Consider the following 11996-nt stretch of genomic DNA (forward strand, 5'->3'; position numbering starts at 1 on the left):
AGCAGCGACAGGTACCGCGGGTTCTGCTGTGCGGGGCTTGGGGTTGAGTTGTTCCTCCTCCCGTCTACTGTTCTCAACACTCTTCATTTTCAGAGCATGAAATGGTTATTTTTCTCCCTGAAATCCTACCAAATGGAAAACAGTTGGCTGCTCAGAAGAGACAAAATTAAATTTTGTGGGGTAAACAAGGTTGCTAATTAGCTGATGTGCTGTGCAAAGTTAATTTATTCCCAACATGTCACGGTGCCAACCCTGCCTGAAGAGCCCATCCCCGTGGCCCAGGCTGACCCGCGGGGGTGGCTCTGTCTCCGGTGGGACGTGGGACCACAGCCGGCCCTTAACCGGGACTTTTTGCTTCCCCGTGCACAGGAAGAGCCCTTTGTCATGTTCCGCAAGTCCGACACGGCGCTGTTCGGGAACGACCGCTTCGAGGGCTACTGCATCGACCTCCTGAAGGAGCTGGCCATCATCCTGGGCTTCACCTACGAGATCCGGCTGGTGGAGGACGGGAAATATGGGGCACAGGACGAGAAGGGGCAGTGGAACGGCATGATCAAGGAGCTCATCGACCACGTGAGTGAGACCCGTCTGCGCGGGCGGCCGGCGGTGCTGGGGGGCAGCTGTCCCCAGGCTGTCCCCAAGGGTCTCTCCCTGGGCGGGGGGGACGGGTACCGCTGCTCGCTGCCTCGGGGTGCCCGTGAGCCTGCTCTCATCCCCCGGGGATGCTGCTGCTCTGCCCGTGACACCCATGGGCCAGGGCATGACACCGGCGTGGCTCAGGGACCCCGGACGTGTCCCAGACACAGCTCGGCTGAACCCAGATGAAGTGTCCAGACTGCAAGAGGAGGCGTGCAGGGGACAGTTTAATACATTTTATTTTTTATAGACACAGCTCATTTTCTAAAACCTCCTGGGACTCACAGCTCAGCCTGCACCAGAGCAGCTGTGCTTCTCCTTCCGCAGCCACTTCCACAAGCCCATTAAACACCAGCAAAGCTGTCGTGGCAGCTTCACTCTCACGGCCACCAAAACGGCCCCTCGTCTGAAACCCCTGCTCGCAGCCAGAGGTTGCTCGGTCTCCTAATTAGATATTTTGCCTCCGGCACATCCTGTGATCCCAGAAGCCCAGTTAGGTGAAGAAAGCTGGTGTTTTTATGAATCTCTGATTCCCAGAAAAGGTCTCTGGAAGAAAAGCTCAGGACAAAATTCATCTGTGATCCTGGCAGCACAGGCAGCAGCACAAGCAATCCTGGAGCCATGACCCAGCGCCCTGCTCCGAGCACCCTGCTCAAGCCGTGCCGCCCTTGGACCACCTCTCAGGTTCCTGGCCGCATGCGGAAAACAGCAGAAGAGAGACCAAAATAACCCCACGGACGTAGCAGCTGTGATGCTCCTGCGGTTTGTGTGAGAAGAATGCGTTTGGTGGGTGAGTCACCACAGTGAGCCAGCGTGGCTGCGCAGAGAACAGAGCGTTGTCTGGCGCAAGGCTGCGGCGCGGGGGCTCGGCATCCAGGTTGTGTTTCCGGATTTGGCTCATCTGCCCTAAATGACATTGGACAAGTTGCTTCTGTGCAGCGCTTCCTCCATCTGTAAATGCAGATGATAATGACTGCGTCCCTCACAGGGACAAAGCGATGCTTCATCCGCTGGGGAAGAGCGCTGCAGTCCTCGCTGCGGAGCGGGAGCAGGGCAAGGGCATGCAAGGACAGCCCCCGGGGAGCAGATGTGTCACCGGGGAACACGCCACGGGCTGCACAGACCTGCCTCTGTACCTCTGCTTCCAGAAACTCCGCACAGCTCTGAATCGAGACTGCGTGCTCTCTTATGCAACAGCCCGGCTCAGTGTGACAAGGGACGCTCGGCCGGTGCTTCACCGCTCCGAGTGACGTGTGTGACACAGGCAGGGACAGACGCAGAGCGCAGGCTGCGCACCCCGGCACCACGCTCCAGGATACGGCCCCCGCGGCCCCGTGGCCGGGAGCAGAGCCCGGCTCTCACCCCAGAGCATCTGCGGTGTAGGGCTCTGGGGAAGCAAACCGCTCCAAAGCAGGACATCAGCTGCACGAAAGAGCAACCAGGCTGTGGTTTACTCCAAACCACGTCACTCCCAATGCCCTGCGAGACGTTATGGGGCTCTCGGAAGGCTTTCAGCCACTCCCAAAGCTGGTCAGCTAAAAAAGACAGATGAGAAGAAAATGCAGGGAACGACCTCACTAAGTAACACTACATTCACGGTTGACCCGCATTAAAGTATTTCTTGGCTAACTATTTAAAAAGCAAATGAACGTACGGCAGCAGAAAAGGACCAAATCCCCTCTTCTTGCAAGTTTTACTGGAGCATCAAGTTTGAACTCTGCTTTCTAACAGGTGTGGTTGGGTGCACGCCTTGGAGTAATTTATAGCCCTTGCCCAAACCCCATGCAAAGCTATTATTTTCTTTATCTGCATGTCATTGCTTTTTATAGCAGTGTTTATGTAAAGCATTAAAAAGTGAAACTGCAACCAGATGGGGCCCTTCCTCAGCAGCAAAGCATCTTCAGACCGTGTGGGGAAAGGAACAACTGATTGGCACTTTGCAATGGGAAAGTTCAAACTTATTTCACACCTAGTAGGAAAAGTGTGGGAGACAGCATTCAAACAAAGTTGTTGTGATGAAAACAGGGCTGCCCACGTGGCGAGTCTGATATCTAGGCTGGCTTTCCTCCATATTCAGTGCCTCTTTCTCATCAAAAAATTGAGATTGTTCAGGTGGGAACATGAAGCAGGTGGGATTTAGCAATGTCCAAACACCCTGGCCAGGATTAACTCTATGCAGAGACCCACTTAACCGGCATGTGAGCCTGACCGGCCGGGACTGAATGCCTGGAAACAGAGCAAGGGCCATCCCATCGCGCAGGATGGCCTCGTGCTGGGGCTGGAAATACCGCCAGCGAGGGGCTGGGCGGAGGTGCAGGCAGGGCAGCCCAGGCAGGCGTGCGACCACAGCGCTTCCCAGCTGACGGTGCCTCCCGCACAGGACCTGACGGAGGATGCGGCTGTTTCCGCAGAGAGCTCTCCTGGCTTGCTTTGGCGTCTCCATCGTCCTCCCTCCCTGTCCTCTCTGATCCAGACAAGCCTGGCCGCAGGCAGCACCGCCTCAGGCTACGCTGCTTTGTACAATCGCTTTGTCTCCAGTCTGGCCCTGAGCATAAACAGGAAATGCAGCCGCCGGAGCGGCTCGCGGCTCACAGCGTGACCCTGGCTTCCCGGTCCCCAGCACAGATCAGGAGAAGACAGCCTCACGCGGTCGGTTAGCTGCAAAAAGCCCTGCCCTGCTGCCCTTCAGCTGCTGCTCAGCCTTCATCGCACAAAAAAAAAAACCACCTTGTTTTGGGGGAGTTCAGCGCGTTCCCTGGAGAACGAGGCTCTCTCCCCATTGCAGCCGGTTACTGTCGCTCTCCCTGGCTGCTCCTGCAGATGAGCCTCCGTCGATCGTCGATGGGATGGGCCATGAGAGCGGGGCTGGCCCACAACACGGGCACTGCGGGAGGTTTGGGGCACCCAGGTGACAGGGAAGCTCCTGTGCCCTGCATCCATAATGTACAAAGAACCTGGCAACTGTCAGATCTCCTCCTTCCACCACTGGTGACCTGCTATTGATGTTTATTCATAGAAGTTACTATCGACACAAGGAAAACTCCACCGTGCGCTGGGGCCCATCCATTCTGATTTACAAATTCTGTCTGGCAAAACAACGCCTGCAAATCTTCCCTGCTGTTTGTGGGCAGAGACACATAAACCCAGCAACATGAGTTGTTCCGGACATTTTGCACAAAGTTGTTCACAAATAAAACTTGTCTTCTGCTGAAACAGTGCATCTCAAATTCCCATTCAATCTGAAACTTCATGTGGGAATAAAACAGGTATGAAAAATAATAGGGCTTGCAATGGAAATCCCTGCCAGTGGTGACTATAGAGAAGAGGTAATATCTGTCCTTAGGGACGATTTATGACAGTCGATTTAACACCTTCACAACAAACGGGCATTTACTGACAGTAAATTCTGGCAGGAACACACGCTGCCCCGCACGGCCACGTTCCCATCAACGCTCCTGCGCTGGCGGGGGTTCAGCTCCAGCGCCCTGAGCTGGGGATCCATTTGGAGGCCTCTGATTGGGCGAGGAACAGGAAACAAGCAATTTCATTGGATGAAACGTCCTCCACTGCTCATTACACCCTATAGGAACGCGGCGTTAGGAGGAACAGGAATAAGCCAAAGAGCTGGCTGCACCTTTGTGCTCAGCATCCTTCCTTGGCTGGATGCAGATTTATCGTATTCAGAGATGGAAGCGAACTGAAGCGCACGTTGGGAGCCCCGAGTTCTCTGCTGGTTCCACAGGTCTCTCCGGACCTGCCCTTCCCTCCCCTGGCTTGTTCACCTCATTCACGGGATAGGGCTTGTCCCTAAAAACACGTCTGTTCTCACGGGGACCCTACAGCCTGTGACATCTCTTAGGTACAATTAACAGTAGTTCTGCCTCCGAGGAACTTCCCTAAAGGAAAGATTACAAGAGGCCCAAGAGGACTTCAAGGTCCTCATTTCTCCTCCTCAGCGCACAGCGAGGTTTTCCCTGCCAACATCATTTTCTTAATTCACCCTTGCCAGTAAATAAACCCATTGACAAAAATTATGTCTAAATTAGGACGGGAATTGTAGGAGCAGCCATTAGGAGCTGGAGTCAGGCAATCAGCACTGACCCCCTGCGCAGGGTGGGAGCAGTGTCAGGACAGGGCACAGGCCAGATGCTGCCGGGCACGACCTCGCTCTCCCACGAGCATCACTCTCCCACCTGGTGCTTTCCCATCCCCGGCCAGCCAGAGGCCAGGCTGCGGGCACAGGGCAGAGCTAGAGCAGCAGCCCCTCCGTCCCCACACCCGGGGGCTGCAGGGAGGATGCAGAGGGATGCAGGAGTGAGGCCAGGACCCCACGCCCGGGGGCTGCAGGGAGGAGGCAGAGGGATGCAGGAGTGAGGCCAGGACCCCACGCCCGGGGGCTGCAGGGAGGAGGCAGAGGGATGCAGGAGTGAGGCCAGGACCCCACGCCCGGGGGCTGCAGGGAGGATGCAGGGGGATGCAGGAGTGAGGCCAGGACCCCACACCCTGGGGCTGCAGGGAGGATGCAGGGGGATGCAGGAGTGAGGCCAGGCCCCCACACCCTGGGGCTGCAGGGAGGATGCAGGGGGATGCAGGAGTGAGGCCAGGGCCCCACGCCCGGGGGCTGCAGGGAGGATGCAGAGGGATGCAGGAGTGAGGCCAGGACCCCACGCCCGGGGGCTGCAGGGAGGATCAGGGGGATGCAGGAGTGAGGCCAGGACCCCACGCCCGGGGGCTGCAGGGAGGATCAGGGGGATGGAGGAGTGAGGCCAGGACACAGCAGACCCGGGGGGGACAGGTGCTGGAGGTACAGCAGCTGGGCAGGCAAAGCACGGGGGGAGCAGAGACGGGACCGGGAGCAGGGCAGGGGGAGCAGAAGCACAGGGAAGCGCTGCAGCCCCAGAGTCAGGATGGCAAAAGAGCCCATCGAGGGTTTAGAGTGTCGATGGTGCCAGACAGACACCTGAATGACAATTAATTAAAATAGGCACTATTTACCTGTCTCTCAGGCAACAAACACATCATTAGTTTATGTAAACACCTAACTCAGACTGGCAAAATAAGCACAGAGCTAGCTTATTTTCTTGAACAAATATTTGTCCTGGTGCTTATGCTGTTTGTGGGCTCGGCTGTGATGGGCCGTCACCAGCAGCTTTCCTCCGGCGGAGGTCGATGCTGCAGGATCCCCACAAGCCACAGGCCCATGATAACTGAGAACTTAAAGACTTTGCATTTTCTGACAAAAGGCAAATCTCTCTGCAGAGAATACAATCCTCCACCCACTGAACGCCCGGTGAACTCACATCAGCGCCACCCCAGTGACAATGCTGCAGCACCGGGTGAGGACACCCAGACCCTTCAAGGTGCGTCAGGAGTGTCTGCGTTTGGCGTGCAGCTGCCTTGGCAAAATTCATCCTTTTGGCCCCAATTCAGCAGAACACTTAAGAACACGCAGAAGGCTTGGAAGGCGCGCAAGCTCCAGTAAAACAGAAGCGTGTACTTAAGTGGTTTTGCTGGATGAGGGCCTTTGAGCCACTGGCGCTTGCTATAATTCCTCATTTTTAATAAAACCCATCTTACCGTGCAACGGCAGAAGAGCTGAGGCTGAGGGAAGGAAGCAGTCAGGGCCTGATAATTGACTTCCCACTTTGTAATGTCAGAGCACGACAAATGAAAGGTTCACCCTTGGTGGGTTTTGATTTAGATCCTCCCAGTCAGCAAACCCTTAATTAGAGGCCACCTTCAGAAAAATCTGCATTGATGAAAAGGATAGGGAAGCGCAGCCCCGCACCGCCTTTAACAGCTGAGGACATCACTCCAGGCTGGGCTCCTGACACACGCTCCATCCCGCCCGCGTGTGACATTTACTGCCAAGGACACGGGGCTGTGAGCGCATCACAGGAGCTGCTGAAATGACACAGTAAAATTTTATTTCTGCACTAAAAGCATTTTGATCCTTGGGCATCCATGCAGATTCCTCTCCCCTCTAAAGCACAAACTCCGAGCTGCTCCTTAGCTCGCCGTGTCATTTTGACAAATCTGGCCCCGGATCTTTCAGACAGGCGGTTGCTACGAGCGCTGACCACAGAACTGCTCGTTTGTTCCCTCCTTCAGAAAAATCCGCAGCCAAATCCTTCAATATCTCCTTCGGTTTTCCCTGTTGAGCCAGGACACCCACACGCAGGCGACGGAGGAGCTGAAATGCTGCATCAGTTTTGCCATCTCTGCCGTGTGACTCCGGAGACAAAAAGCCCGAACTCCCGAGTGTGCTATAAGGTGGGCAGAGACCGAGCCAGAAACCTGCCGGCATCCTCCGCCAGGACGGCCCCGGGGACGCGTGCCCTGCTCCTCGGAGGCAGAAGGTCACTGTCCCCAGCTGGGCAGCCAGCGTTGTCCCCTCCTCAAACCCACCGTCCGTCCCTTCTCACCAGTGTCGCCACAGCCACAGCGGGCGCAGAAGGGCTCACTGGGAAAATATCTGACAAAGGGCAATGATTGAAACAGACACGTTCTGTACCAGGCTGATTTTAAAATCTATTTCCATTTGGAAAGTGAGAAGGAAAGGGAACCAACCAGGGCTCAGCTCAAGAACCAAGTTAAAAAAAATACATTATTTTAACCCTTGTTAGAGAGCTCCTGAAACTCTCCCATTCAGGATCTCTAAAGCTGTGTTCTTGGGAGAGACCCTTTCACACACACACACGCCTATGGATGTGATGGATAAAGGCTCACATAGAAACTCTTCCTATAGAAAGGCCTAGATTTAAAAATATTCCACCGACTTTTGTCACAGATTTGCAAGGTCAAAGGAGATCATTAGTCTGACCTTCCCGCACAACACCAGCCAGAGATCTTCCCCAGTTCCCGCAGTGAACCCATCATTTCTGTTGGAGTGGAGCATGTCCTAGAAAGACAGCTAACATTGATTTAAAGTTTGCAAGTAATGACAAATCCACTATATCTCCAGGTAATTATCACTCATGGTTAATTTAGAATTTTAATTTTCAGAACCAGATGTTAAATAAATCTTGCATGGGTATGCTGAGCACCTGGCACAGGGGTACTGCTGAACTTCAGAAACGTAATTTATGTGCCTGCATTTCCTCTGAAACCACGGACACCGAGAGAGTGATCTGCAAACCCCGAGGAAGGCAGCTGACATTGAGGCAGCCTTGGATGTATTTACTTTAGGATTTTTGTAGAACCTGAATGTTTAGTGAGAGGTGTGAACGCAGCTCTTAACCAACAGAAAGGCTGTACACGGTTGCTCACTGAATCTATCAAAGAAACTATTAAATAACAGAAATATCAGAAAAAACACAATTCCTACAAGAAGCCAGGATAACGACTGCGCTCAGATGAAACTCCTCGTGCGGCTCAGGCGGTTCCAGCATCACGAGCTGTGAAGTCCACCATGAATGAGCAGCAGCATTTCCCGCAGGGTGCACAGCCACGGAACCACGCAAGGTTCTGCTCAGCCCCGGGCAGGCTCCTGGGCATTCCCCAGCAGGGCAGCGCTCCTGCCTATGCCTCGGCTTCCTCACAACGTGGTATCGTGACGTCAACTAAGGCAAGAGAAACGGAACCTTTTACCTCGTGCTGCCACAATCTGATTTCCTGCAGCTTCACCCCAGAGCAGCCCCGCTCTGCGCCTCTCCTCCTGCAGCAACGCCGAAAGGACGGCCGACAAAACCAACCCACCGCTGCAGCCGGCGGGGTCCGTGCACAGCAAACGCTCCGTCGTAGAGAGTTCTGCAGCAAGCAGCACACAGACGCTTTATGCCATTCTAAAATATAACTTCTCTGACCCTCTTAGACGAGCCCGTCAAACGAGCTCCTGCACCTCGGCAGAGGCTGCGGAGACTCCACCATCTCCCTGCTGCCTGCGCTGTGTTCCCCCAGCTCACGCCAACCGAAAATCTGCGCACGGAGAGTCCTAGAGCATCACCAGCAAACAGACCACGGTCTGCTCTCCAGCCCACTGAAACCTGAACAACTCTCTCAAAGCTGGTAAATCACACCACCAGCTCCAGAACCTCCCCAGCGTGTCCTGGAGACCCTGCCTCTGTGCTGGGGTTGTGTTCGGCTGATGAGAAGTTCTGGCAGTAACTGGACAGTCTCCCGTTTGCTGGCCCGCGTGGCAAGGCTGCGGGTTGGAAGCGGAGCAGTCGCAGGGGGTCCAGCCCGTGCCAGGCACAGAGGGTCCCACGGGCAGGGGTCCAGCCGGGCTCTGGCAGCGGCACGGGGAGGCGGGGAGCCCCAGAGCTGTGCTTTAGGGTTTTCTTGGCCCGTTACTGCAGCCATGGGTGTTTCTAAGGGGATGGAAACGCCTCGGTTTCTAACGCCCTCTTTCTCCCTCCCTCCACGTTTGCACAGAAAGCCGACCTGGCGGTTGCTCCTCTCACCATCACCCACGTTCGGGAGAAAGCCATCGACTTCTCCAAGCCCTTCATGACGCTGGGGGTCAGCATCTTGTACCGGAAGCCCAACGGGACCAACCCCAGCGTGTTCTCCTTCCTCAACCCCCTGTCTCCCGACATCTGGATGTACATCCTCCTCGCCTACCTGGGGGTCAGCTGCGTGCTCTTTGTCATCGCCAGGTAAGGGGACACCGGTGCGACCCGCCACCCACCCACCTGCCATCACACCACATCTGCTGCCACACAAGACGTCCTCCCCATGCTCAGAGTCATTCTGCTGCCTCGTGCGTTGCAGGGATCCACCCACCCCATGGCAGCCGCATCATGAAACCCGTATCCTACGGACGTCGCTTTTGGTCCATCACCCGAAGGCAGGCTGGGCTCTGGGCGTGGAGCTGCTCACAGCCGCCAGGCTCCTGTGCCCTGTTCCCTTTCTGTATCTCAGGGTGTTCGAGAGGTGATGCAAACCCCGTGGTGAAAATCAAAGACGAGCTAGCCACAGCGGAAATCTGTCTCCTTCTTCGCTAGCTAGAGCCTGCGTTATGCCCTTTGTACTGCTTCCCCATGCTAAACGCGCTCCTGTTTGTTTGCTCCATTAACATAAGCCTGTAAGCCTCTTTCGCCACACCAGGGCAGGCAGTTCCACAGATTTAGTACATTTTCCAGTACAAAAGAATTTTAAAATGCATTTTCTTTTATGGCTTTAGAAATTTTGTTGCCTTTCCACTTCATTAGCACCTCCCTGGTATAATGAGCAGTAATTTTCCTGCTCCGTACCGCTCACCATTCATGCTCTGTTAGGTCACTTCTCACCCACCTTCCCCGGGAGGACGCCCAGCCCCTCCTGCACGCAGAGCCCCCCTGCCCCGCACCATCTGCACCTCCTGTCTGAGCCCCCCACCAGCAAAGCTCCCACAAACCCTTCCCTGTATCAACGGACCAGAGACCCCGTTGCTACGGATCAGACGATGTGTCTGTTTACAAAATTAATATGCATCTAATTAGCATGTTTTAAACCCCTGTATTTAAAAGCAGTGGAATTTGCATATATTTGCATGTGTTATTAATTTCACAGTGGCTTTGATGAGACACACGTTCCAGGGCCGCTCCCAGGACGTGATTCCACCTTTTCAAACCGAAACAAAGCCCTCGCCTCCCTCCTGCCCACCAGCCCTCCTCCCCGGCCACACGCAGCCCTCGCTGAGCTGGGTTTGTGTTAACACCGTGCCCGGGGAAGCTTCCTAGGCACAGTCTGCAGTTAGACCCTCGTTTCCCATTTCTTCCAGTCCAAGTCATGGCAGTGGTGCCTCCAGAAACCTCCCTACTGACCCCAGCCCTGACGGGGGCTCTGTGCTGTGCTTTGCTCAGAGCATCCTTCAGACACCAGCCTGCATCCAAGCCACTGACAGCAGTCAGAGACTCAAAGTAAAGATTAAACACCAAACTGCGGCAACTAGAATCCATTAACCCTCATGTTACAACAAATCTGTAATTTTCAGCATCCCTCAGGCCCATGCAGGCATTCAGACGTGATTTCCTGAGTTTACTCGGTAATATCCTAATCACACGTAACAGCAGTTGTCAGAGTGAACACGGATCAGCAGCCAGCACCAGCGCCGCAAACCACCCGGGACGGCGCGGCAGCCGCATCGTCTGAGCCTTCCTCTGCAGAGGGGCCGAGCGGGAGAGGTTGCATTGCGCTCTTGGAGGACACAGAAGGCTCTCCGTGTTCAGATTTTAACTGCAACCGCCCTCCTCCCCGGCCTTTGCAATGCATCCCTAGCATTTTCTTTGTCTCTAACAACATGAAGTATCAGCCTGCTTGCGCGGCTTGGAATGACAATTCAAATACAATTTTACGTCTATGAGCTGATTTTTCCCAACTCATGTGATGGCCAAATCCAGCCCAAATTGTCCACGTGTGACTTTCAAAGCATGTTAAATGTGCAAATTGTACCTGCACACGAAATTCACGGCAGTAAATACGGAGGGAAGGTTGAGGGATGAAAACCTGAGGAGCCGGGGTTTAGTCCCTGGTTTCGTTCTGAAATGAGCCTCGATCTCTTTACACCAGAGCAGTCGGGATGTCATACAACAGTGCTTCCCTATCAGGGTATTTTTTGTCTGAAATCAAACCTACAAAATACTGCCACTACGGTTCCTTTTTCACATGTTTTGCTCCTGACATTTCTTCTGGCTTCCTATTCTTTCTAAGAACACAAAAAATCCAGAGTCATTAAATTTCTGCAGGAATTATCTTTTAACATATAGAGATGGAAAGCAAGAGGCTTCATGGGGAAAATATTTATTGCATTCAGAAGTAATGGAAACAATCTCTGCTTTTGACCCCAGCAAGGCCTCTCAAATTCAATTCTCAGGAGAAAACCACAGTCAAAACAGCAAAGCCTTAATTCAGAGACACGAGCCTCCCGAACCAGTCACCGGAGCCCTCTGCTGACGCTACAATCATAGGTCAATGCCACTTAGAACCAACTTAGGGACCATTCGGGGCAGGCAAAGGATGTATTTGATCCATCTCCCCTTTTAATCAGTCTTTCTCGGTTATTGATGGAGGCTCTGCTCCCAGCCGCCCCAGCCCCCAAGGAGCCATAAACACCAGCAATTTATAGGGTTGTGGGGGGTAATTTGTCTGGTGGAGGTTGCAAGTGGGCTGTGCAGGGGGCTGATGTGAACTGTCACCCCTCCGCAGACTCCAATCACAGCTAATCGCCTCTGGGCGCACGACGGGGCGGGTGGGTTTAATATTCATCTTAATTGCAGCAAGGGCTGGGTCATTCATAAGAAATTTCTCTGGAGATGCAATTTAGACTCACAAGGATTCTGTGTTAGATCTTTAAACCTTCTTTGAAATGCTCCCCTGTTTCCCTGCCGAAAAGAAAAAAAAAAAAAAAAAAAAACCAAACAAAAAAAAAATAACCCGTC

The 11996-nt window shown here is 54.0% G+C and overlaps 1 protein-coding gene across 1 annotated transcript in view; it reads left to right on the forward strand.

Moving 5' to 3' along the window:
* Window positions 1–11996, forward strand: part of LOC104466526 (glutamate receptor ionotropic, kainate 3-like) — a gene marked incomplete at its 5' end in the record, with an annotated part of 27816 nt that overhangs the window by 6025 nt on the left and 9795 nt on the right. The window contains 2 exon segments of the mRNA XM_010079968.1: window positions 370–573; window positions 9010–9233. Of these exon segments, the coding sequence (XP_010078270.1) occupies window positions 370–573; window positions 9010–9233 (428 nt within the window).

Source organism: Pterocles gutturalis, unplaced genomic scaffold (assembly GCF_000699245.1).
Source record: "Pterocles gutturalis isolate BGI_N339 unplaced genomic scaffold, ASM69924v1 scaffold40444, whole genome shotgun sequence".
In the NCBI taxonomy this organism is placed as follows: Eukaryota; Metazoa; Chordata; class Aves; order Pterocliformes; family Pteroclidae; genus Pterocles; species Pterocles gutturalis.